This window comes from Papaver somniferum, chromosome 2, assembly GCF_003573695.1.
Source record: "Papaver somniferum cultivar HN1 chromosome 2, ASM357369v1, whole genome shotgun sequence".
NCBI classification, from domain to species: Eukaryota; Viridiplantae; Streptophyta; class Magnoliopsida; order Ranunculales; family Papaveraceae; genus Papaver; species Papaver somniferum.
This window is the reverse complement of record NC_039359.1, coordinates 48311351-48336081: the sequence shown is the minus strand read 5'-3', so window position 1 is coordinate 48336081 and position 24731 is coordinate 48311351. Positions and strand designations below refer to the sequence as shown.

Here is a 24731-nt window from a genome sequence, read left to right as displayed (position 1 = left end):
TGTATAATCTATTGATCTGTTCTCCCTGAACTGGATATAGTCAATTAGTATCAATCTACATTATGTGTTCCCAGTGGCGGAGCTACTTGAGGACTAGGGAGGACAGTTGTCCTCCCTGGAATCTCAAAATTGCCTATTTAGCCTTTGCATTTGAAGATTATTTTTTGTTTGTCCCCCCTTAAATGTTCTAAAATTGCAATAATAGGTCTAAATGCTAACAAATTTTACAATTTTTGTTGTAATTTGTTTTAAAATGTACGACTAACAGGTTTGAACTGTATAAAATTTCTTCTAAGCATCAAATGTTTGAGGAAACCAAATAGAAGTATCATAAAACGAGAGCATTTTACAGTATAAGTGTCATCTATTATAGCAAACAAAACGTCAAAAAAAATTGTGCGGCCTAAGGCCGCAGATACGTATAGCGGTGCTTATTTTGGTATTCTCATTTGTCCCCCCAACCATAAAACTTTGGCTCCGCCACTGTGTGTTCCCAATGGTTCACAGATATTTGTGTTATGTCTCCGTTGTGGCCTTTCTGTTTTTGCAAGTGGGAGTTATTAGATAGAGATACATAGATACACCTCACTGTTTATACCTTTTGTTTATATTATGCATTACCATATACAATGACCAGTAGTTCTGTTTGAGTCTGGGAGGAAGCTCGACCGTAACATAATGTTCTTTTCGTTGTTGTAGTTTGCTTATAGGCTTCAGCACAAAGCTGTTCATGGATGATGTGAACTTCAACAATTTTATCAGGACTTAGAAGTTACCTAAAGGTTATATTCTACCATTTCAATTGGAATTAGATTAACCTACTTTAAGATTGGTGATTACTGCTTGCCCCACTGGGTCTGTTTCCCTTTTCCATGTCTCAATTATCTGCGCTGTTTGGTTTGCATGTCGACTGGCTAGATGACTTACAAGCATAAGATTCATGTTGTTGTTGACAAAGAGATTATCTCCAATTCAGATGTGGGTTTCCACATAGAAGATGTGGCAAATGAATTGCACATGATAAAGATTTGAATGTGTTTTACAGACTTTTAGCAATTGCTCATTTCTCTTTTGGTGCAGGATATTATACACTATGTCCAAACAAAATCTGCTAAGCGGTATGGTGACTATTTTTTGCATCAAATCTTTAAGGTACAATAGTCTCAGTTATTAAAGCTATGAACCTCATTCATTTTATGTATAGACGAGACAACAATGTAGTTCATGACACAGTTACTAAGATGGGCGATCGCATCTTTATATATTGGATTTTGGATAGTCATTCCTACTGCTTCTTACAGAGCTACCTACAAGGCTACACTGCCATTTGACGTACCCATGTCATTGTCTTTTTTTTTTTCTTTTGATGTAATCATTTTAGTATTACAGAAAGATTTTTTTTTTCCTTTTTTGTGTAATCGTTCCATGGCTCCATATAACTATTTTTTTCTTTTTAAAATAAAACTATTTTTTATAATCATTATACAAAGCTTTTGGTTGGTAACCTAGCAACAAGCTGGGCTCCAACACCTTTTTGAATAGCAACGCCTAATCTATGAAAAATAAAGCTACCAAAACCACTACTAGCGTCGTTACTAACTAAAAAATTCTTCAGACGCTTGAAAAAACACAAAGTATCCTCACCCAACTCTCCTAGAGTAGAGAAAGCCAAAACACTCAATCCATGGCCATGTGAAATACACTTGTCCAAGTATTTAGAGTGTTTACGTGAAACCGCATTAGATATAGCTTTCCCTGGGACGAAAGAGCGAATTCCATCACCTGCGAAGGGAGAAACACCAGTGACATCCATACAAACATCCTTTCCGTCTTCCCAGTTAAGCACAAGAATATCAGCAGGTTTCAGCTCTTTGTCATCATTCGTCAGAAATCCCAAAGAAACTTCCTTACGAGCAGGCACACTAGCTTTGAAGCAAATGTCGACGACTACATCACGAACAATATCATGTCGAAACTTGGGGCCTATATCCTTAGCACGATGAAGTGCATGATCACCAAAGATGTCCATGGTTTTATTACAACTTGGGCACAAGCCATTCTCAACAAACAATGGGATACCAAGACGATAGCAAAGTACAGCTCTAAAATATCTAGGTCCAAGGCACTGATTAAGCCCAATGATGGGTACATCCATTAAATAATCTTGTGCATGCTTGATACGGTTGCACTTCCACAGGATGGAATCTCTTGCGGACATTGAAAATTGGTCTGGGATTTGCTTCTTAACTGCATCAAAATAAGTGACTGCCAGGGAGTGCATGGATGGGGGGGCAGTATCATCGACACAGTATGTAAAGGGCAAGCCACATACCTGAGCAAAATTCTATAGTGCAAACTGATAAGCAGAGCCTTTTTCAGTTGAGAATGAATTACCAAGGATCACCTTTTGTACCGAAGTAGTCTGACACTGAGAAGCAAGGTAACAATAGGCGCTAGTGTCAGCCATGGTGTAAATGCCAAGTCCACCATCTTTGATGGGCAAGGTAGATAGTCGCTGCTGTAGAGGACCAAACCCCGCACCATCACCAGTGATGAGAAGTCTCAAGTACTTAAGTAAGTGATCATCAAAAAGGGCAGTGGCAGATTGTAAGGCTGCAGGATTGGTAGTACGCATTGCAAAATACAATCTAGAAACTCCAGTGCAATTGCGAAGTAATAGCATCTCACTTTGAGGGTCTTTGAGTTTCTTGATAGCAGACATCAATTGAACAGTCTTATTCACCCTGCTCAACTTCATATCACTGATAAAGTTCAAACCAGACTCACCGGTACAACCAATAGTTTAACACCATTAGAAGGTCTACCAATATCAGCGGGGAAAACTCCGTCAGCTGTGCTTCTGGAGTCAGTAGAAGGCCAAAAGACTTCGGTTTTCTTTACATTAAGATGTAAACCCCTGCGTGGTCCTTCCGTTTCTATTATGCTCAGAGCCTTAGCTACCTCTAATGTATCACCAATAATTGTACCATCATCCAAGTACCAAGCGTGCAAGTCAAGTTTTCATTGAGAAGCAATAGTCTTCACTAGGGGGTGAAGTGTCAATGCAAAGAGCAGAGGACCGAGGGGGTCACCTTGCTGAACTCCAAGTGCAGATGACAAAATATAATGGTCATAGTAGAGTTTGGCAGGCCTCGAGTAACAAAATTCTACCCAACGAGAAATACCTGGACAATGAAGGCGAACCTCTTTGATGAGTTGCGATCTGCTCACCATGTTGAAGGCATTGGAAAAGTCAATGAGCATCATTGACATTTTCTTTGAGTGACCATTCATCTCCAGTAGGCGATTTACAACATGTCAAATACTTTCCCCACCAGCAGGAATACCAACCCCGAATTGGTAATCTCCCAAATAAGTAAACATATCCTTACCAACCGAGACATCAGCTACTTTCGAGACCAATCTGCGCCAAACTGTACCAACTGCAATGGGCCTAATACCACCTCCAGGTTTAAGTAAAGGGGTTAAAGGTGCACTAGCAATAAACTCTCCCAAAACCGCAGGAAACCTACCAGCCAACCAAAGATTGACAACCCCAGTAATCAAAACAAGTAAATCATCTGCAATAGCAGCTTCCACCCCACTGATTGCGTCGACCAGATGCTGAGCACGCAAACCATCACGACCGCATGAAGTGCCTTTGGGGAAGCTCCTGATAGCCCGTAAAACAACCCGAGAATCTACTATAATTGGGTCAACCATGGCCTCATCACAGGAAACAGTGGGCAGAGGCGCAGGTGGATGCTTGTCTAGCAGTTCCAAGTACGTGTACTCGTTACGAGGAGCTAAACCAGACGAAGAGAGCACTCGAATGGCTGCTGCAAAATGGCCACAGCTTATCTTCTTTTGACATGCTAACAAGGTAGCTGCGTCTTGTCTCTTCTCATCTGCCTCTTTAGACCCAAAACGTAAAGGCTGCGTCTTGTCTCTTCTCATAGCTTATTTTAAATTTATTTTTTTGTATTTTGGATGTATCAAAAGATCTAGGTTTTGAATAAAATCCTTAGAAACTTCCTTATTTCATGGATGCTAATCAATAAAATTCGCTTTTAACTGAAATTTCATTTATTTGGATCCATCAAATTGGAAAGAAAATATTATTAAAGTCCAAACCTCCTTATTTTATGGATATTAATTAATAAAATTCCCTTTTAATTGAAACTTCATTTATTTGCATAAAATCGGAAACAAAATATTCTTAACCGGAAATATTACGGCCAAAAATAAGACAATTAGAATAATGACATAAATCTATCAAACTGGAAACAAAATATTCTTAATCGCAAAAATTACGGTAAAAAATATGGCGATTAACTAAATGATGTTATTAGCTTTAACTATTTAACTACTAGCCTACAAGATACACTAGTGGCTCTAAAAGTTAAGCCACTCAAACATTAGTTATATACGTTTTAGTCCTGTAAACTGTGAACAACTAGACAAAAAGATAGTGGCTAAAATAATATGGCAAATAAAACAGCTACAACATAATGAAAAATTTATTAAACCACTGAAACATTATAGTTGCTTTGATTTTTTCGCTAATAATTTCACAACTACACATATTAGTGGCTTTTCCTATTAGACGCCAACTGTTTGTCAACTACCAAGACTAGTAGCTTAAGACATGACTATCGACTAACCATTGCGCACCTGTTGCTTTAAACATAAGACAATAACCCCTTCCGCCACTAAGGATGGGCAACTAACACTAATTGCGCAAAGTGATTGGAAACTAAAGATTGGAACTACCATGGGTCAAGTAGCCTTTGGTCGGGTTTTTTTAGCCATTGGTTAACCAACAAAGGATGTAAACTTGGGGACTGATGATGAACCTAAGATCCTAAAAATTGGGACGACAATGGACAAAGAAGGAGAAGCGAGGCTAGTTGAATTGCTAAAAAAAATATGGTGATATATTCGCGTGGAGTATGGAGGAAATGCCAGGAATCGATCCACAGGTAGTGTGTCATATATTGGAGCTAGATCCGACGATCAAACCAATCAGGCAGCGAATAAGGAAGATTGCCACAGCATACCATGTGCAAATAGATAAGGAGCTTCAAAAGATGATGGATGCAGGAATCATAAGGCCGGCACAATACCCAGATTGGATTGCGAACATGGTAATCGTTCCCAAAAAGAACAAGGGAATAAGAATATGTATTGATTTTAGCGACCTGAATACTGCGTGCCCCAAAGATTTCTCTACCCTACCAAATATCCCACAAATGGTGGAATCTGCAACAGGATACAAGAGGTTGTCATCAATGGATGGGTATTGTGGATACAATCAAATACCATTGAATGAGGAAGACCAGGAACACACGTCCTTCTTCTCCCCTAGAGGGTTATATTGTTACACAAGGATGCCATTTGGATTGAGAAATGCGGGGGCGACATATCAACGGATTGTGGAGAAACTTTTCGCCAAATGGGTGCACACGAAGTTAGAAGTTTATGTGGATGATATGCTGGTCAAGAGAAAGGATTCAGGGGACCATGTGGGAGACCTGAGGGAGATCTTTGAACAGATGAGGAAATACAAAATGAAGGTAAACCTAATGAAATGCATCTTTAGGGTTGAGTCAGCGAAGTTTCTAGGGCACATCATTTCACGAAAAGGCATAGAAGTTGACCCAGCAAAAGTCCAGGGTATATTAGAAATGCCCTCACCCGCCACCATAAAAGACGTACAGAGATTAAACGGGCAGTTAACAGCTTTGGGAAGATTCATCTCGCGGTCCTCAGACAAATGTAAGCACTTCTTTGACGTTTTGAAGAAAGGAGCATAGTTTGCGTGGACGCAAGAGTGTGAAGAAGCGTTGAAGGGTATAAAGGAGTATCTTATTAAATTGTCAATTTTACAAAAACCAGAACCCGTAGAGGAGTTGTTGCTTTGTCTCGCGGCGACATCAAACGCTATTAGTGTCGTCTTACTTCGGAATGACGAAGGTGTAGAAAAACCAATATTTTACATCAGCAAAACCCTAAATTCTTCGGAAAATAATTACCCAAAGATTGAAAAACTGATACTAGCATTGTTTTACACATCACAAAAGTAACGGACCTATTTCCAAACCCACCAAATTAAAGTCCTTACAAGAATCCCTATAGAATCGGTATTAAAGAATTCGAAGAGAGTTGGGATAGTAGAAAGGTGGAATACCCAGATCGATCAATTTAAGTTAAAGTATGAAGTACAGACTTCTACGAAGTCACACATAATCGCAGAGTTTCTCGCCGAATTTCCCTCGGGAGATGACGAAAGCATAGGGGAAATGATGGATGTAGATGAAAGCCGGCCAGACCCTAAGGACTTGTTACAGGAGAATCATCCCAGAAGATGGGAAATATTCGTTGATGGATCATCAAACAATTGTGGAGGAGGAATCGGGATAGTATTTACTTCGCCCACGGGGATCAGGATAGTTTCCTGCTTTCGGTTGGAATACAAAGCAACAAATAACGAGACTGAATATGAAGCAGTAATACAAGATTTAAGGATTGCGATAGAAATAGGATTAGACGAAGTACGGATTACTAGTGATTCGCAGTTGGTGGTTCGCCAAATTGAAGGGAGATATAACGTCATTGATCTGGTAATGCAAAGGTATCAGCAACTCGTGAAAGAATACTCAGCAAAGATACGAAGCCTTATTTGGAGAAACATAGGCCGGGACAATAACAGACATGCGGACGCGCTTGCCTTCATAGCCTCAATGATGGAGGATCCAAATCGGGCATATCATGATTGAGCGGTTAATGCAACCTTCAGTGAGCAGAGATGAAAGGGAGTCCCAAGTAATGATGATAGAAGAAACAGATGTGGAAATAAGCGATGATGATTGGCGATCCCCCATATATAACTATTTGATGAAAGGAGATCTCTCGCGAGACCGGCAAGAGGCAAATAAAATTAAAAGTAAGTCCACGAATTACGAGGTGCGAGAAGGAATCCTGTATAGAAGATCTTATTTGAGTCCGATGATGAGATGCTTGTCGCGGAAAGAGGGGATAGAAATCATGAAATCTATTCACTATGGGGATGTTGGCAACCATAGGGGAACCAGGTCACTAGCTCTCAAAACCAGGACGCAAGGGTATTTTTGGCCATATATGCACAGAGACGCGAAAGATATCTCCACGAGGTGTGAAGCTTGTCAAAGATTCGGGAAAAAGATACATGCACCATCCACGGGTTTAAACTCTGTATTGAGTGCATGGCCCTTCTCCATGTGGGGAATAGATATTGTGGGTCCATATGTAACCGGGACAAAGCAAAGCAGATACCTGATAGTGGAAACAGACTATTTCACGAAATGGGTGGAAGCCAAAGCCTTACAGCACACACGAGATGGTAACGTGTACGATTTCATCATGGAGCATATTATTTGTAGATTTGGGATACCGGTCATGATTGTTTCAGAAAATGGGAAATAATTTGAAGGAGAAAATGTAAGGATGTTACTCAACGCATTCAAAGTTCAAACCGGGAAGTCAACTCCGCTATACCCTCAAAGCAACGGGAAAGCGGAGGCTACAAACAAGACGCTAGCAACAACATTGAAGAAAAAGTTGGACGGTCATCATAAGGGATGGTATGAACAGATTCCAAACGTTCTATGGTCATATAGAACCACCAGGCGGGATGCAACGGGGATGTCACCCTTTTATTTGACATATGGAGCTGAGGCAGTGCTACCTGCTGAAATCATCCTTCCGACCACGAGAAGAGAATCATCGGAGAAAGGGCTAAACTCGGATTTGATTCTAGAGAAATTATACGACCTTGAGGAAAGCTGGGAATTCGCTTACAACATATGGTAAATTATCATCGGAGGTTGTCAAGGGAGTATGACAAAAGGGTAAAACCCCGGAGCTTCGTACCTGGAGAGCTTGTGCTGCGATAAATACCCTCATATCAGAATGGATCAGGAGGAAAGCTAGATCCTACGTGGGAAGGTCCCTATATCGTGAAAAGGGTAGTTGGAAATGGGGCATACGAGTTGGCGGACTTCGAAGGAAAAGACACAGACGAAAAAGGGAACATAATACACAGTGAGATCGAGAGGCAAGACCGAAAATTGGATCACCCTTGGAATCCAGTATATATCAAGAAGTATTATCCGTGAATGTAAGTTGTAATGCAGAAAAGGCAATAAACATGTAGTTGAATGGGGTTTATTAATGAAATATCTCTTCCATAATCAGCTTATACAAAAACAAGACTTTTGAAATCAACGAACAAAATTCACGAGATAACTAAGGAGAAATAAACCTCACATTAGGAGGCAAATAAGATTCATGGATAAAAAGTTTCTAGGGAAACTTAAAACCTTTTCCTAGGAAGGCTGAGAATCCACGACATGCACCCTAGTTCGCATGAAAGTGCAAGAGGCAAGACCTAACGCATGTCGTGAACAACTCTCAGAGAGATAAGCTAGGGGCAATGATAGGACCTATCCGCTGAGGGTCCCTTTTTATGATGGCCTTCAGTAAGGGGTGCATAAATATGACCAAGGCGCCGACGTATTCGGTTGAGATGCGGGTTCCTGGAACATCTGGAGCGTTACCGGCCATGTACGTTTGGCAAGTCTTGGCTACGATGCACTCGATCCCAAAGAAACCTCACTTAGGGTGTCGATTTGTAACCCCAATCCATATCGGCGAAGGAGATAAGAAGCCACGAAAACAACTGGATGTCGTAATAACTGAATCGGAGGAGACCAACATGCATGTTAGGGTTACCCTCCTTGAAGGGGAAATCAGGGGGAATATAAAGGGATGGCACCCTTCAGATTAGGGATTTGTGTGACCAAAAAAGACGGCAATGTCATGGGGCTAATGTTCATGGGAATAGGTAGGCCTGTCGCATTGTCGTGGAGAAAAATAAAATAAATGTTAAGACGAGGTAGATGGATTATTATTCGCAAGGGTAATAAGCGCCTGATACTTCTTCGAATTAAAATCCCTCAAATGGGATGAGGCAAAATAAGACCTTAACTAGGAGGCGCAATAAGACCTCGTAGAGCCATAAGTGATAGACGCATTTATGTGTCTAATTTGTCCCAATTGTTTATATTGTTAGTACTCTATTTTGTACTTATTTGGTTATTTTATGTCTTTGTAGGTGTTTTTGGAGAAATAAGCTTTTGCGGTGAAATTGGCTAAAAAGTGGTTTTTGCGCTCGTGGGAGAAAATTACTATACGGACTCTCACTTTGGATAAGGGGTAACCTAATTACTAAGGGGCACCCCATTTCAGGGCATGTACTAAAGGGACACCGGAACTGGATAGGGGAGGTCATCTTCAAAGTTTCAAAACTGGATTTTGGCGGGAAAAAAGGCAGCAGCGTCAACAGTTTTGGATCAATGATTTGAGCGACCTAGGAGGCGATTAAATGGGCAAATTTGGTACCCACGGACTCTACAAGACATAAGGGACCTGTTAGAAGCGATTAGACCCATCTAATTGGGCTGGATAAGTCAGAAAATCCACACAAAGTCAAGACAGTGCACACGGTTTCTGTTTAGGGTTTGAGATTAGTTTGAGAGATTTATGGGATATCTTGCGTGGGATATACATCAAAACAGTTGGGTAAAAGTCCTAGAAGATATTTGAGACGAGAGAATAGCTAGAAACAGCCTGTAACACAACAAGAAGAAGATTATTCTTCAAACAACCCGTAAAGAATAATGGAGATTTCCATTTCCAAGGGGTTTGATCGAGTTTCAAGGGGATTTAAAGCCTATAAATAGTTGGTTTTATGTCAGAGAGAGGGGGATGAAGAGTTAGGGGTCGATTGGGAGGCCAGCAGAGAGGCGCAGGAGGAGTTGCAGGAATTGTACCTGCTGCTGCTGCTGCCATTAACAAACCTTGAAGAACACGAATAACGGACTGCTCAGAGCAGTCTTATTTTCTGCAGCGTCAACAGCAGCAGCTGGGTGTCGTTGTTTTACTGCAGCTCACTGGTATTGTTTCTTTCTGGACGAATTTTGTGGGTCACAGAACCACTGTTTATATTTTTCACTCTTTTAATCATATTTTGAGCATCAAGTATGTATTTTGAGAACATTGAGGACAATGTTAGGTTTAAGTTTGGGGGTATGGGAGAAACTTTTTAGTATGAATAAATAAACTCCAGAGCTTAGAAATTTATGCCTATTGAGGATTGCACTAACTAATCTAAGTGGATGGAAGCATTTTGATTGTAGGAGTTTGAGGAACCAATCTGATTAGATGGAAACATCTAAAGAGTCTATTCATAAAAGCACAGAGCTCAGGTGTTAGAAATAACATGATAGTTTCACCATATCTCGTTGAGTCCTTTTCACTTCTATTTTTATTTTATTTTGTTTTTAAACTATGTTTCTCTAAGTGATAGGTGGGGCCCACGATTCAAGTTGTTACCAATGCTAGGGTGAATTAGAGTGATTGAGATACCATGAAAAAAAAAAAAAAAAAAGTTGAAAAAGAAAAAGAGATGAAAAAAAAAAGATGAAAAAAAAAATGGTAGTTACCAAAAAGTAAAAAAAAAAAAAAAATAAAATAAAAAATTGAGACCAGACCATTTGACCAAAAGGAATAAATTCAATAAAGTCGACCACTGGTACCCTTGTATATGCCAGTTGTGTTGACCTAGAGTTAGGTTATCGACCACTGGTACCCTTGTATATGCCAGTGTGTTGATATTAGTCATACTAGTATCTCAATCCATTAGGATAGGTTCATTTTGGCGGAGGCCTTCAGACAGATATGGGAAACGTCGTTCACTTAGTAAACATCAAAACCATCTATGTTTTCTATATCCATCTTCTTGATCTATCCATGTGATTAGTTTAGACTCCGAATATGATGTCCATAGTGCAACTATCTGAGTAGAGCTCTGTCACTTTATATGAATTTTAGTATGCTTGAGTGCAAACTCGTGTACATCAATTGGAATTTCGCATCAGGGTACTTCTTCCTGTAGTCAATAAGTATGCCAACCAAGGAGATTCTTTAGTTCCTTCCAAGGTTCTGCGTAGATAGCTAAGCTCTGGAGTATTAAGGTTTTGTGGGTACACCTCTGGTAAACCCCCCGGAGACAACACTCCGCCACTAGGGCCACCTAGTGGTTTAACGGCTTACTACACGTGCTAAGTGTAGTCATTTTATTTTAGATTAGATTTGCTCGAGGACTAGCAAATAATAAGTTTGGGGGTATTTGATAGACGCATTTATGTGTCTAATTTGTCCCAATTGTTTATATTGTTAGTACTCTATTTTGTACTTATTTGGTTATTTTATGTCTTTGTAGGTGTTTTTGGAGAAATAAGCTTTTGCGGTGAAATTGGCTAAAAAGTGGTTTTTTGCGCTCGTGGGAGAAAATTACTATACGGACTCTCACTTTGGATAAGGGGTAACCTAATTACTAAGGGGCACCCCATTTCAGGGCATGTACTAAAGGGACACCGGAACTGGATAGGGGAGGTCATCTTCAAAGTTTCAAAACTGGATTTTGGCGGGAAAAAAGGCAGCAGCGTCAACAGTTTTGGATCAATGATTTGAGCGACCTAGGAGGCGATTAAATGGGCAAATTTGGTACCCACGGACTCTACAAGACATAAGGGACCTGTTAGAAGCGATTAGACCCATCTAATTGGGCTGGATAAGTCAGAAAATCCACACAAAGTCAAGACAGTGCACACGGTTTCTGTTTAGGGTTTGAGATTAGTTTGAGAGATTTATGGGATATCTTGCGTGGGATATACATCAAAACAGTTGGGTAAAAGTCCTAGAAGATATTTGAGACGAGAGAATAGCTAGAAACAGCCTGTAACACAACAAGAAGAAGATTATTCTTCAAACAACCCGTAAAGAATAATGGAGATTTCCAAGGGGTTTGATCGAGTTTCAAGGGGATTTAAAGCCTATAAATAGTTGGTTTTATGTCAGAGAAGGGGGATGAAGAGTTAGGGGTCGATTGGGAGGCCAGCAGAGAGGCGCAGGAGGAGTTGCAGGAATTGTACCTGCTGCTGCTGCTGCCATTAACAAACCTTGAAGAACACGAATAACGGACTGCTCAGAGCAGTCTTATTTTCTGCAGCGTCAACAGCAGCAGCTGGGTGTCGTTGTTTTACTGCAGCTCACTGGTATTGTTTCTTTCTGGACGAATTTTGTGGGTCACAGAACCACTGTTTTATATTTTTCACTCTTTTAATCATATTTTGAGCATCAAGTATGTATTTTGAGAACATTGAGGACAATGTTAGGTTTAAGTTTGGGGGTATGGGAGAAACTTTTAGTATGAATAAATAAACTCCAGAGCTTAGAAATTTATGCCTATTGAGGATTGCACTAACTAATCTAAGTGGATGGAAGCATTTTGATTGTAGGAGTTTGAGGAACCAATCTGATTAGATGGAAACATCTAAAGAGTCTATTCATAAAAGCACAGAGCTCAGGTGTTAGAAATAACATGATAGTTTCACCATATCTCGTTGAGTCCTTTTCACTTCTATTTTTATTTTATTTTGTTTTTAAACTATGTTTCTCTAAGTGATAGGTGGGGCCCACGATTCAAGTTGTTACCAATGCTAGGGTGAATTAGAGTGATTGAGATACCATGAAAAAAAAAAAAAAAAGTTGAAAAAAAAAAGAGATGAAAAAAAAAAAAGATGAAAAAAAAAATGGTAGTTACCAAAAAGAAAAAAAAAAAAAAAAAATAAATAAAAAATTGAGACCAGACCATTTGACCAAAAGGAATAAATTCAATAAAGTCGACCACTGGTACCCTTGTATATGCCAGTTGTGTTGACCTAGAGTTAGGTTATCGACCACTGGTACCCTTGTATATGCCAGTGTGTTGATATTAGTCATACTAGTATCTCAATCCATTAGGATAGGTTCATTTTGGCGGAGGCCTTCAGACAGATATGGGAAACGTCGTTCACTTAGTAAACATCAAAACCATCTATGTTTTCTATATCCATCTTCTTGATCTATCCATGTGATTAGTTTAGACTCCGAATATGATGTCCATAGTGCAACTATCTGAGTAGAGCTCTGTCACTTTATATGAATTTTAGTATGCTTGAGTGCAAACTCGTGTACATCAATTGGGAATTTCGCATCAGGGTACTTCTTCCTGTAGTCATAAGTATGCCAACCAAGGAGATTCTTAGTTCCTTCCAAGTTCTGCGTAGATAGCTAAGCTCTGGAGTATTAAGGTTTTGTGGGTACACCTCTGGTAAACCCCCCGGAGACAACACTTCCCGCCACTAGGGCCACCTAGTGGTTTAAACGGCTTACTCACACGTGCTAAGTGTAGTCTTTTATTTTAGATTAGATTTGCTCGAGGACTAGCAATAATAAGTTTGGGGTATTGATAGACGCATTTATGTGTATAATTTGTCCCAATGTTTATATTGTTAGTACTCTATTTTGTACTTATTTGGTTATTTTATTCTTTGTAGGGTTTTTGGAGAAATAAGCTTTTTGCGGTGAAATTGGCTAAAGTGGTTTTTGCGCTCGTGGGAGAAAAATTACATACGGACTCTCACTTTGGATAAGGGTAACCTATTACTAAGGGGCACCCCATTTCGGCATGTACTAAGGGACACCGGAACTGGATAGGGGAGGTCATCTTCAAAGTTTCAAAACTGGATTTTGGCGGGAAAAAAGGCAGCAGCGTCAACAGTTTGGATCAATGATTTGAGCGACCTAGGAGGCGATTAAATGGGCAAATTTGGTACCCACGGACTCTACAAGACATAAGGGACCTGTTAGAAGCGATTAGACCCATCTAATTGGGCTGGATAAGTCAGAAAATCCACACAAAGTCAAGACAGTGCACACGGTTTCTGTTTAGGGTTTGAGATTAGTTTGAGAGATTTATGGGATATCTTGCGTGGGATATACATCAAAACAGTTGGGTAAAAGTCCTAGAAGATATTTGAGACGAGAGAATAGCTAGAAACAGCCTGTAACACAACAAGAAGAAGATTATTCTTCAAACAACCCGTAAAGAATAATGGAGATTTCCAAGGGGTTTGATCGAGTTTCAAGGGGATTTAAAGCCTATAAATAGTTGGTTTTATGTCAGAGAAGGGGGATGAAGAGTTAGGGGTCGATTGGGAGGCCAGCAGAGAGGCGCAGGAGGAGTTGCAGGAATTGTACCTGCTGCTGCTGCTGCCATTAACAATAAGGTAAACATAAATTTGTGCAGAAAGTAACAAGGGCTAAGCATGAAATTTGACTAATAATGCGACACAATATTGATCAACTAATATTCAACAAGAATAAGAGGCAAGTATATACTTTATAATTTATGTTCTTCTTTAGCATTATCCTCACAATACTCAACGTCTTTCCAAAGTATATACTTGGTACGAAGTTCGTATTACGAAGGTAAAGGAACGAGATAGAGGTAAACACAAAAACACAAGGAAGAGGTAAATACATTATTTACATACAAATAAGTCTGCCCCTAAGATTGGGAGTATTAAGCCGAAATAAAAGTTAAGATTACAAGAATATTAAAGTTAGAAAAAGTCATGTGTCCTCAATCATCCCTTTCATGATCCTCATCGGATATTGTATCCTCGCAATCATCCTCTTCATGAACCTCGTCGGTTTCAGTATCCTCGCCAATAGGGGATGACTCATGGATAGTAGGAATTAATTCTTTGGCAGCGGGATCAGTCTCGTCATCAGAAAATACTTCGAGATCCAGAGGAACGCAAGGAATACCTTGGGAATCACAGAACTCGTTAAAGAGCCGTACCTTCTTTTCCTGGGCATTTCTGCGAAGACACTTTGCCATCAGGGTTGCGTCATTCACCATCTGATCGAGATCCTCCTGCAGAAACTGGACATCCTCTTGGAGAGTGTAGACCTTATTAGAAAGATCGTCCTTCTCCCGTGATAGAAGAGAAAACTGATCCTTAAGCTCTTGCTCATGTTCTGAGGAATGAAGGAATTAAACGAGTAAGTCATCATCAAGAGAAAGGAAGTTCCAAGGTAACAAAGAAAAGGAGACTCACGGTGAAGACCAGATGAGATTTTCCTCTCTTCTGCAAGTTGCTCCTCTAGATGGAGAATACGAGCGCTAGACTTTTTCATCAGTTCACGAGTCTCCCGAAGTTCCACGAGATGAGCCATACTGCGATGTTGTTCCTAAAAAATGAAAAATCTACTTTAAAATTCCGCGAAATATCATAAGGGGAAAATGAATGATTAACTCAGGAAAAAGACTCACCAAACCCATTATGGCAGTATGTTTCCCCGGAGACAGGTTCAAAGAAGCATTCAAAATAAAAGATTGATCTTCAGCCAAAAAAACATTAAAACTGAGAGAAACCAAAGACTCAATAGCCTCAGACCTTAAGAAGGTATTTCCGCGAGTCGAAACAAAAATCTCTCTTAAAAATTTAAGGTAAGGAAGAAGATCAGGCTCCTCCACTTCGTTAGCTTGCTGACCCCCTCTAGACGAAGTAGGTTCGGGAAAAGGGGCACTATGCGACGAGATAGTTTCGACGGATGAACGAGGATGCTGACGAGGAGAGCAATCAGTGCGAGGTAGTACTGAGAAATGGACTTGGGTCAAGCTGTCCATATCCAAGACATGACGGCGACGCTGTGAAGTGCGAAAAGTGGGAGGATCTTCCAGAAATCCATGAGGTTAAGGGATGACGCGAGAAGAAGAAAGCAAGTTAAGGAAGAAAATAATACCTGGGAAGTGACGGAAGGAGCCCCAGAATGTTGGCGTTTCCTCAAATTCTTAGCTGGGTCATCCGTTGTTTGAGGCTCATTCTCCTGAAAATGGGAGGTCAGGAATCGACAAAAACAACGACCAAAAGGAATGCCACAATATACGAACCTGTGTTTGGACTGATTTTTTAGAATGGTCTTTCAGCATACCAGTCGGGGGAAGAGGATACTGAGATAGGAACAGGGACGTTAGGAGACAATAAAATAAAGGCAATGAGACCAAAGAAAGATAAGACTAACCTCGTTGGGCATCTTATACCAGCGAAATCGACCTGCGTCATACGCCGCGAGATGTGCATGTTGAGGGAGAGGACCAGTGCGAGCAGCCCCATTCTCGTCGAGACCCTGCACCAGAGGACCTTCTGCTATTAAAGGGAACATCATCCAGTCCTCATCACTAGAAAAAAGAAGATACTTATTTCATTTCGTACCAACATGATCAACATCTAAAAGAAGGGCCTTGGACGGGTAAGACAAAGTTTTGCGATAAAGTTTAACGCCCCACTCCTGATAGGCTCTCGTGGTCATATCTTGGCCAGTGTAATTCGCAGAAAAGGATTCAATGTTGTAATCCGCGGGAACAAAACTTTGAACCAAGAGTGGAATCTAGGAAGTATCACCATTAGACCTTCTGACAAATTCATTAGCAATACGGATGGCATTTCCACTCAACTGATAGATGCCTCGCTAAAGCTTGACTAGGATTTCATAAATAAGAGGGTTCTTCGGATCATATAGGGGCAAAGAAAGACCCGCTCTCAGTTGACCAACAGTGATTAACATCTTGGTAGAAGACCCAGTTTCTGTTTGAATCCATTGGTAATTTAATTCCATGAGCTTGGTTGCAGTAATAGGAGGAGAAACGGAGGAATCGATCTCCGGAGATAGAGAAATACCCAACTTCTGAAGATCGACTTTAAATTCCTCAAAGTTGTGGATGTAGTAGGATTGGGAACTTTCTTGGGAGCCATTGGAAGAGAGCTAAACGAAACCTAAATTTACAGAAGGCAAGAGAAGGAATAAGAGAAGGTAAAGGTTATAAGGGACAGAGAAAATGGATATTTATAGAGGTGACTGGTCAAACCAAGTTACACACTATCGAAGAAATCGAACCGGTGATTAGCGGTTACACGAGAAAAGTACCACGTGGAAAGCATTGATGGGAAGGAGTGAAGGTTATCTAACTTCAGACGATTCTTATTTTTATTTCTCTAGGATCGAGAAGAATAAGAAAAGGCAAAATGTGGATACCAAAATATGGATCGCCACGTGGACATAGGGAAGACACGAAGATCCGGCCTGAAGATCCTGCACGTGACTCGTCAAATCAAGTCAAAGTCACCATTATTGAAAAATTGACGAGGTAAAAACTATGTGCGAGATAGTGTTTCGTCAAGAGGTAAACTCTGCGAGGAACATGAGTTATGAAGGATCTATGGAGTACCCTACAAGGCAAGCCACGAAGTAGAAGAGGACGAAGAAAGATTACTTGGCAGAAAAGGCAAGCCGCGAAGTAGATAAATTATGGAGCAAGAAAAGAGACAGGTGTCCCTCCAGACCCATGTGAGAATAGCGAAATCAGTGGAAAAACTTTATGGAAAATGGTCGGGGCGAAGTATAAAGCACCTCCGCGAGAATGTTGCGAAGTAAAATGAGTTGTAACCCATTAGGGTTGATTAGCCTATAAATAGAGACCCTTGGACAAAATTAAGGGGGGATATTTTAATAGAGTGGGAGTGCCAAGTCTAGAGTGAGATTAGGGTTTTCTTGTGTTGAAGAACTTATATCTTTGTTACTTTAAATGATTTCATCAATAAAAATCTTTGTGTTTATATTACTTAGTATGACTTAGATCTTGATTACGATCACTTTGGGTGTACTATTGGGTTTTCAGTAGTTACAGCTAGGAAGAGATATTTTAGCCTTAACCCACTTCTTTTAAGTATTATCCAAATCTCCCGGATTTATTATCGAACAGATTTCCTGGCTTACATCTGTGTCATAGTTTTTCAAGGCCATATTGACATTTAGCTCTCCCGAAGTGCACATTAATCTGTAAGGAAATTTCTTAGAAAAGCACAAACCGCTCTAGTTTCTTATAAAGAAAAAAAGAAGTCATTTTGGTTAATTTTGATTTTAACATGATTTCTACTGCAGGATGAAATTAAGAGAAAGAGACAACAATATTGACTGATGTATAAAGAAGTTTACTGAAAAAACGAACTTGTTTGTTCTGATGGGTGTTTATGGCACCACCACTTCCTCGTTAGCAACAAAATTTCTCTTCTCCAAGGATATACATTTATACCTTTTAGCACAAAAAATGTAAGCTCCGAGATTAACTAGTGTTATGGCTGCTGTTAGAAAGAAAAACCTGTCTAAATGACCATCATTTAGATTTGGAGGGATCCATCCTGGTTGCCCGTTTTTCGTCGTTATCTTCATCACTACCGTTAGAAGAATACTGCATAAATAACTTCCCATGGCGGTTGATGACATACTCAAACCGATTCCCAAGCCTTTCAAACTATCCGGTGTTTGTGTAGAGAAGAATTCTAGTTGTGCGACATACATAAACGCTTCTGATATTCCAATTAATATATATTGTGGTATTTGCCAAAATATGCTAAGTGAACTAAGCTCAGATGGATCATCTTGTGCGTGCATTAGCCTTTGCTGTTCCACAAAACCAGCCACTACCATAGCTATTATGGCGAAAAATAATCCAAATCCCATTCTTTGCAGCTCACTTGGTTCTTTGGGTTTGTTATTTTTTGATATTTTTATGAAGTAGGGTAGGATGAATTTGTCATAAAGGATGATGAAAGTTGATATACTTATGATGTCGAAAACTGTCATACTTGCTGGAGGGACACGGAATGTGTTGAGTTTTGTGTTCATAGCAGCTCCTTGCTCGACGAAGAGAGAAATCATCTGTATGAATACGACCGAGTAGAAAATCGTACATACCCAAATTGGTAGTAATCTCAACACACATTTGACCTCTTCTACTTGTGTAACAGTGCAAAGCTGCCATGGGTTTGGAGGATCACTCTTGCCTGATGTACACGTGGTTATCATGTCAGACGGTGTTATGATAGCTGCTCGATCAAGAAACCTGTCAAGTTAAATTTTCATGTCAATTGACCGTATAATCATTGTACATGCCATGCATAAGGAGGTACAACTTCGTTTCGGGTGATAATTTGATCTATAAATGAAAAATGCGAAAAGTCATTAAGAAACTGTACTTACTTGAAGTCATTCGTATGGAGAATTTTCCTCTCACCAGCATTAGTAGTAACTGCATTTCGCTGTTGTTCGTAGAGTCCATCTCCATTTGAAGGAATTTCAAGTTTCATTTTCTTGATAGCAGCAACTAATACCTGAGAGAATCTAGAAATTGGGTTTCCAGACGGTTTGAAATGTCTATATCTGCAAGTTCCACTCAAAAACAGTCCAAAGGCAATGAAACCACAACATGTAGATATCCAGAACGCCAATACCCAATTTCCTAAATTTTGAATATAGGCTAGTACGGTTTCAGAAAACATGGATCCAAGATTCAAGGCGACGTAAAAATAGCTAAAAAATCTAGTTTTCGAACGCTTTTCATTTGGATCTTCTTCATCAAATTGATCGGCTCCAAATGTAGCTAGGGAAGGTTCATATGCTCCATTCCCTAAAGCAATCAGGTAAATTGACATGTAGAATGTTGCCATCTCTAAAGTGGAATGTGAGTCACATAGAAAACCTACTTTGCCACAACCATGAGGTTTGATTAGGGAAAAATATGTTGATAATGACAACATTGCTAGACCCTGCAATGAATTAAAAATCCAAATGAAAATATAAGTAGAGATAAATAGTACCCGTAATACTCGCACAGTGATTATGCGTCCACAAAAAAAAAAGGTTATGATTACTTACTATTGTAAAAACAAGCTGGAAGATGGCACAAGACAAGTATCTCCCCAAGTAGGAGTCACTTAGAAAGGCACCAAATAGAGAGAACAAATTCACTGTTCCCATCCATCTACTAAACGTGTTTGCTGCTTCAGCATTGGTTTGCTTCAAAACCCTTGTTGAGAAAAGCACCAAATTTACTTCTACTCCAACAAATGCAAGTGCACCAAGTCCTTGATTCACTGTTTAATTAACATCCCATAAACATATATGGATAATTAGTTGTATTCAAGGTTTGGGAACAGTTGTCACAATGGTTTAAAGCCTATTGATGCATAGGTTTATTTGGATTTTGGGTCCTATTAAAAGACCACTAACAGCACAAAATCTTCAAAATGTCCCATGCCATATTTTGGATCCTAGTCAAACAGTTGACTGATGGTAATCTGAGTTGACCGTTTGAAACTTAGTTAAATATCTTAACTTTATTATGGAAAGATCCCTAACAAATTTAAGAACTAAATTAGTCATGGTAGCTTATAATGATGCATATACACATCAATCCCTAAGACATTTAAACCTGTGAAAATTTTAAATTCAAGTGAACATCTCTTTCATTTAAGCAACTACTTGTGGACATAGAAATTTACATAGGTTTTTAAACCTGTCCTTGATTTCCATTAGAAAAAGAATTTTGATGCATGTCTCTTCCGGATGCAGCAAAGTTCTTCTTCCAATGGAAATCACCAATAGGTTTAAAGTACTCGTCTATAAGTTTCTCTTACCACAAATGGTTACTCAAATCAAAGAAATATATATATACACTCAAATTCCAATTTATCTTTTTTAAAGTTCCAATGGAAATCACCAATATCTGTCCAACTGTCCATAACGGTAGCGGGAAACGGTTGTTACACTTCAACAGTGGTTTTCAACACTAGTGAGTTTGATAAGTGCATGGGCATTATTGCCAGTGCCATCAACCTAATGTTCGCATAATGTGATGAAGCCTGCTATGATAATGAGAAACCATAATGGGTGTCATTTCCATCATCTACTATCGTGACATCTCCTATTCCCTACTCATCTAATTCAGCAGCAAAGGAATATCGCCACGAAATTAAGAGCATTCATTGATTCATTGAATCATTATCAATCTCTTTCTTATTCTTCTTCTTTTTGAGTCTTTTTTTTCTTTCCTTTTCTTTTCATTTTAAATTGTGCCAAATGATAAAATGTGCACTTTTCTTAGAAATAGGCTTTTAGATTGTCTTTTCTTAATTCATTTTCTACCAAAAACATGATGAATATATTCTCGCGATGGATTCTTGCTGTGGGGTTCAATGTGTTTCTTCATCTCTTTTCTCTACAATATACATATTTATGTCGATTTTCTTTTAAATATCGACGAGCACACTCAATAGTGTTGTTGGGCATGCCAGGGATCGAAAAATGTTTCGAATCGATAGGTATAATGTTTATGGCTCCACAAATAAAGCTGTAGAGACCCCAATATAACATATCAAAATACAGTTTACATTCTCTTTTCTCTGCTAGAAAGATCGAAGGATTTCTTTTAAGATGGCTCTTCATTTTTTATTTTTTTCATACATTTATGTACAAGACACGCGTAACAAAATATTGCGGTATATAATTAATTAGAAACCTTGAGCACGAGCTATTATTAGATGCAGTATAAAAATGGCGTGTTTATGCGTAATGACTTAAATTCAAAAAGATCCAAAGACTTAATGCAGACTTAAGTTTTATTCACCTTATGCAAACAGAGATAGTAAAGTCGTCGGAAGTATTTTATCATCTATAAGAGAAGATGAAATTAGTCATAAATCATACCTAACAAGAGCATTCCTGATTTCCATCCTCCTGTTCTTCTTCTGAAAGCCGGTTTTCCGTACCTATCTATTGATCCATCTCTTGTGTAGATGCTGCTGCTATTATCTTGTTTTCCATCATCATTTGAAGACTGAACATATAATTTACAATTGCTTTAATTCATGGATTATGGAATATTTAATCTATTAAGAAAACACTAACAATAAAATAATCATAGGGTCCCAAAGCATGCATTAAGCATAGTTAAAGTACTACTTTCAGCCAACACAAAAACATTGAAATCAAGATATAAAAAATGTTAGCAGAAGAAACAAGATATAATGATGATACAAATCTCTTTTGTTATCTATGATTGATCCTGGAAAAACCCAACGTCGACGGAATTAATATATACAGTAATTTTAGACAGATTAAGGAATTGGACAATTCTTTTGGAAATGTTCTTCAACAAGTCCACGGAAATTTCTTTTAATATACATGTAGCTGAATATCATTGACCAAACAGAAACCGATCCAAAAAAGTTGAATTTCGCAGTATGAAATGTATCACAGTCGATTTTGAATAATGGTGGTTTGCTGTTATCTGATGTTTAAGTTTTGGGATGAAAATTATTCGTAATCTATGTGTCTGCCAATACAATTTTTCCTCCCACCCACTAAATCACTATAATTTGTTTGACTCCTTTTTAGTTTTTTTCCTAACACACTTTAAAATCAATAATTACCGATAGCTTGATTCTTGATACCCAAACAATAATCTATTAACAAAAAAATCTCAATCATAATTCTATTGGTAAATTTATGAAAATTGAGAAATGGAAATTCCAAGTTTTTGATCAGTATAGAACATGATTACGTGAATTATGCATATTCATGCACTACATGAAAAAAACTGCATCAAGATGCAGTAGAATACAATTGCATTTCAGAGAGAAGAACTAAACGGACAATATTGGCAACCCGCTATAAAACCCCGTAGAATTGAGGATTGAAAGACATAGGTATATACGTACCTGCTTGAAGCCATTAACATTGGAGACTAAAGCAGCTTGAGGATTACTAGTACTGCTATTGGAATCTTCAGAGGTCTCCATTGGTTCTGGCTTCAGGCTAGCTAGCTACTAAGAAGAGAGAGAGAAATAGAATTGAGAACTAGAGATAATGAGATTCAGTACTAGGTCTATTCTTCTGGTTATATACTCACTGACAAGGACGTTAACTTCAAGAAAATTAAAAGAGAGTCAAAGAACATGAGAAAAGAATTCAGTGATGAGTAAGTGAGAGATGTGAGAAAAGATTACCTGGAGTCTACTCATGAAATGGGGTTACTTAGACATATGTATACGAATGTCTAAGTATAGCTAGGAGTGGAGGTATTACCATAATCCAAAATGAATGAGATGGTATTAAATTTTGTATTGAAAAAGTTTGTTATTGAGAGATTTCATCATTTAAGAGGGAATCATTTAAAGGAGAAAAAGATTTTGAATATCTGGACGTTCCCTTTTTGGAGGATGCATGGTCCAAGAAGCGACACGCACATGTAGGCTGCAGCAGAGTTCTTGCACCATGTAAATGAAATTTACTTGTTGTACCAGCACCTCATAGGATCGTACTTCATTGAGTTTTGGAGCAGTAAAGTTTCTTTACTTATATGTATATTCTTACCGAAGAGCCATGGGAATGGTCTTGCATTCCTTGCCATTATTTTTCTCGCCCCATCGCGTTGTTGTTATTTCAGTGATAGTTTACAGTGTTTGAGCCAGACATTGGCAAAAATAGGGCCAGTTGCCTTGTCAATTCGCTCACAAAGCTGAGTTATGCTTTATTTTATTTTATTTTTTTTTGACGAAGTTCATTTATTTTACTGTTTTTACCAATTAGAACCTCCTTGCCTTTCACTTTTATTCATTGTTTGTTACGGCCAAGTGCCTATTAGGCGTTTTGGCAAAAAATTCACTTTTATTCCGTTAAAATATTGATTCTCTTTGGTAAACTAATGGCATGTAGAATTTTACCACCCTATCAAAAATTTATTTTACATTGTAGTTAAACTATAAGTACACTATATATATTGTCTTGGAGAAGAAATGCTGCAAAACCCAATCCAACATTTCTTTAACAAAGAAACCGAATTCTGTGTCAACATGTTGAAAATATGGCAAAAAGAAAAGACTGCTGCGAGCCGGGGGAACTGTCTTCCCCATTCAAAAAATGACTTTGTCCTTTTTGTTTGCATCTAGAGATTTCATAATTTAATGGAATTTGGTAACTCCTGTAATAATTTGATTATGGTAATAAGATGTCGGTTGACTATGGCAACAATTAGTGGAAATATGTAAACTTAAACATGTGTTAATGGTAATTAGTGTAGGAATAGAATATCGCACATATATAATATGAAAGTAAAGAATAATTAGTTGAGTGCAAAGGTTGTCGCACACAATCAGATGTGATGATGAATTGAATGATGTCAGCCTAATCATGAATAAAGTGTGAAGAACTGTGCGAAGTTTATAAGGTTTGCGAAAATAACCAATGTACGTGTGCGATAATATCGCACAAGGATTCCGAAAATAAAAAATCTCTTAGCTGTCATCCATTATGTAATATCCTATATAAAGAGTAGTTGGTCTATAGAGGGGGGGGGAGGGGTTCTTTAGAGGGACTTTGGTCAAGAAATTAGGAGAGAGAAAGATTGTAAAGTGAGAAAGAGTAAATCTAAATATCTCATTACCTTGTAATTATTCTTGTGATTTTAATAAATAAAAAAATGATTTACTTTGAGGCTGGTTAATTACTAGTAGATTCTTATATTTGTGTGGCTGTGAGATTTTTTGCAACTACATTTTGGCGTTAGAAACATGGAAAAGTAAAGGATTTTATCATACCTGCAATAAATCTTACCAGATCTACAAAATTCAGAAGAAAAAACCAAAGTTCCGGAGAGAAAATGGAAGTTTCAATTGAAGATTTTCATGTTCAGGAGAAAAAACAAGAGGCAAACCTTGAAGGAAACAAAGGAATGCGAAGATAAAGATAACAGGCAGAAGCTGTGGTTTTTGTCACAAACAGAAGCTTGCACAGATGGTTCAAGATTGAACGAACAAGCAATAGGTCACGGGTTCGAATTCGTGCACATACATATTTTTTATTTTCATCTCATCTCCAAGGGTGAATAAAAGAACAACAGA

The 24731-nt window shown here is 38.6% G+C and overlaps 1 protein-coding gene across 1 annotated transcript; it reads right to left on the bottom strand.

Annotated features, from left to right (window-relative positions):
- Positions 1–17882: 17882 nt before the first annotated feature.
- LOC113353209 (protein NRT1/ PTR FAMILY 7.2-like) lies at positions 17883–23027 on the bottom strand. Its single transcript, XM_026596896.1, has 6 exons — positions 22839–23027; positions 22551–22655; positions 21538–21667; positions 19708–19925; positions 19033–19598; positions 17883–18895 (listed from the first exon to the last, which is right to left on the bottom strand). Exons 1-6 carry the CDS (start codon positions 22851–22853, stop codon positions 18022–18024), a joined length of 1908 nt encoding a protein of 635 aa, XP_026452681.1. The 5' UTR covers positions 22854–23027; the 3' UTR covers positions 17883–18021.
- Between the last annotated feature and the right edge of the window lie 1704 nt (positions 23028–24731).

What these genes read in the sequence shown, in the direction of transcription:
- LOC113353209 (XM_026596896.1), bottom strand. An exon ending in ATGTTAATGGCTTCAAGCAG is followed by an intron (nt 21,668 to 22,550) that starts GTACGTATATAC and finishes TTATATGTTCAG; the next exon opens with TCTTCAAATGATGATGGAAA. An exon ending in ATCAGGAATGCTCTTGTTAG is followed by an intron (nt 19,926 to 21,537) that starts GTATGATTTATG and finishes TTAATTAAACAG; the next exon opens with TGAATCAAGGACTTGGTGCA.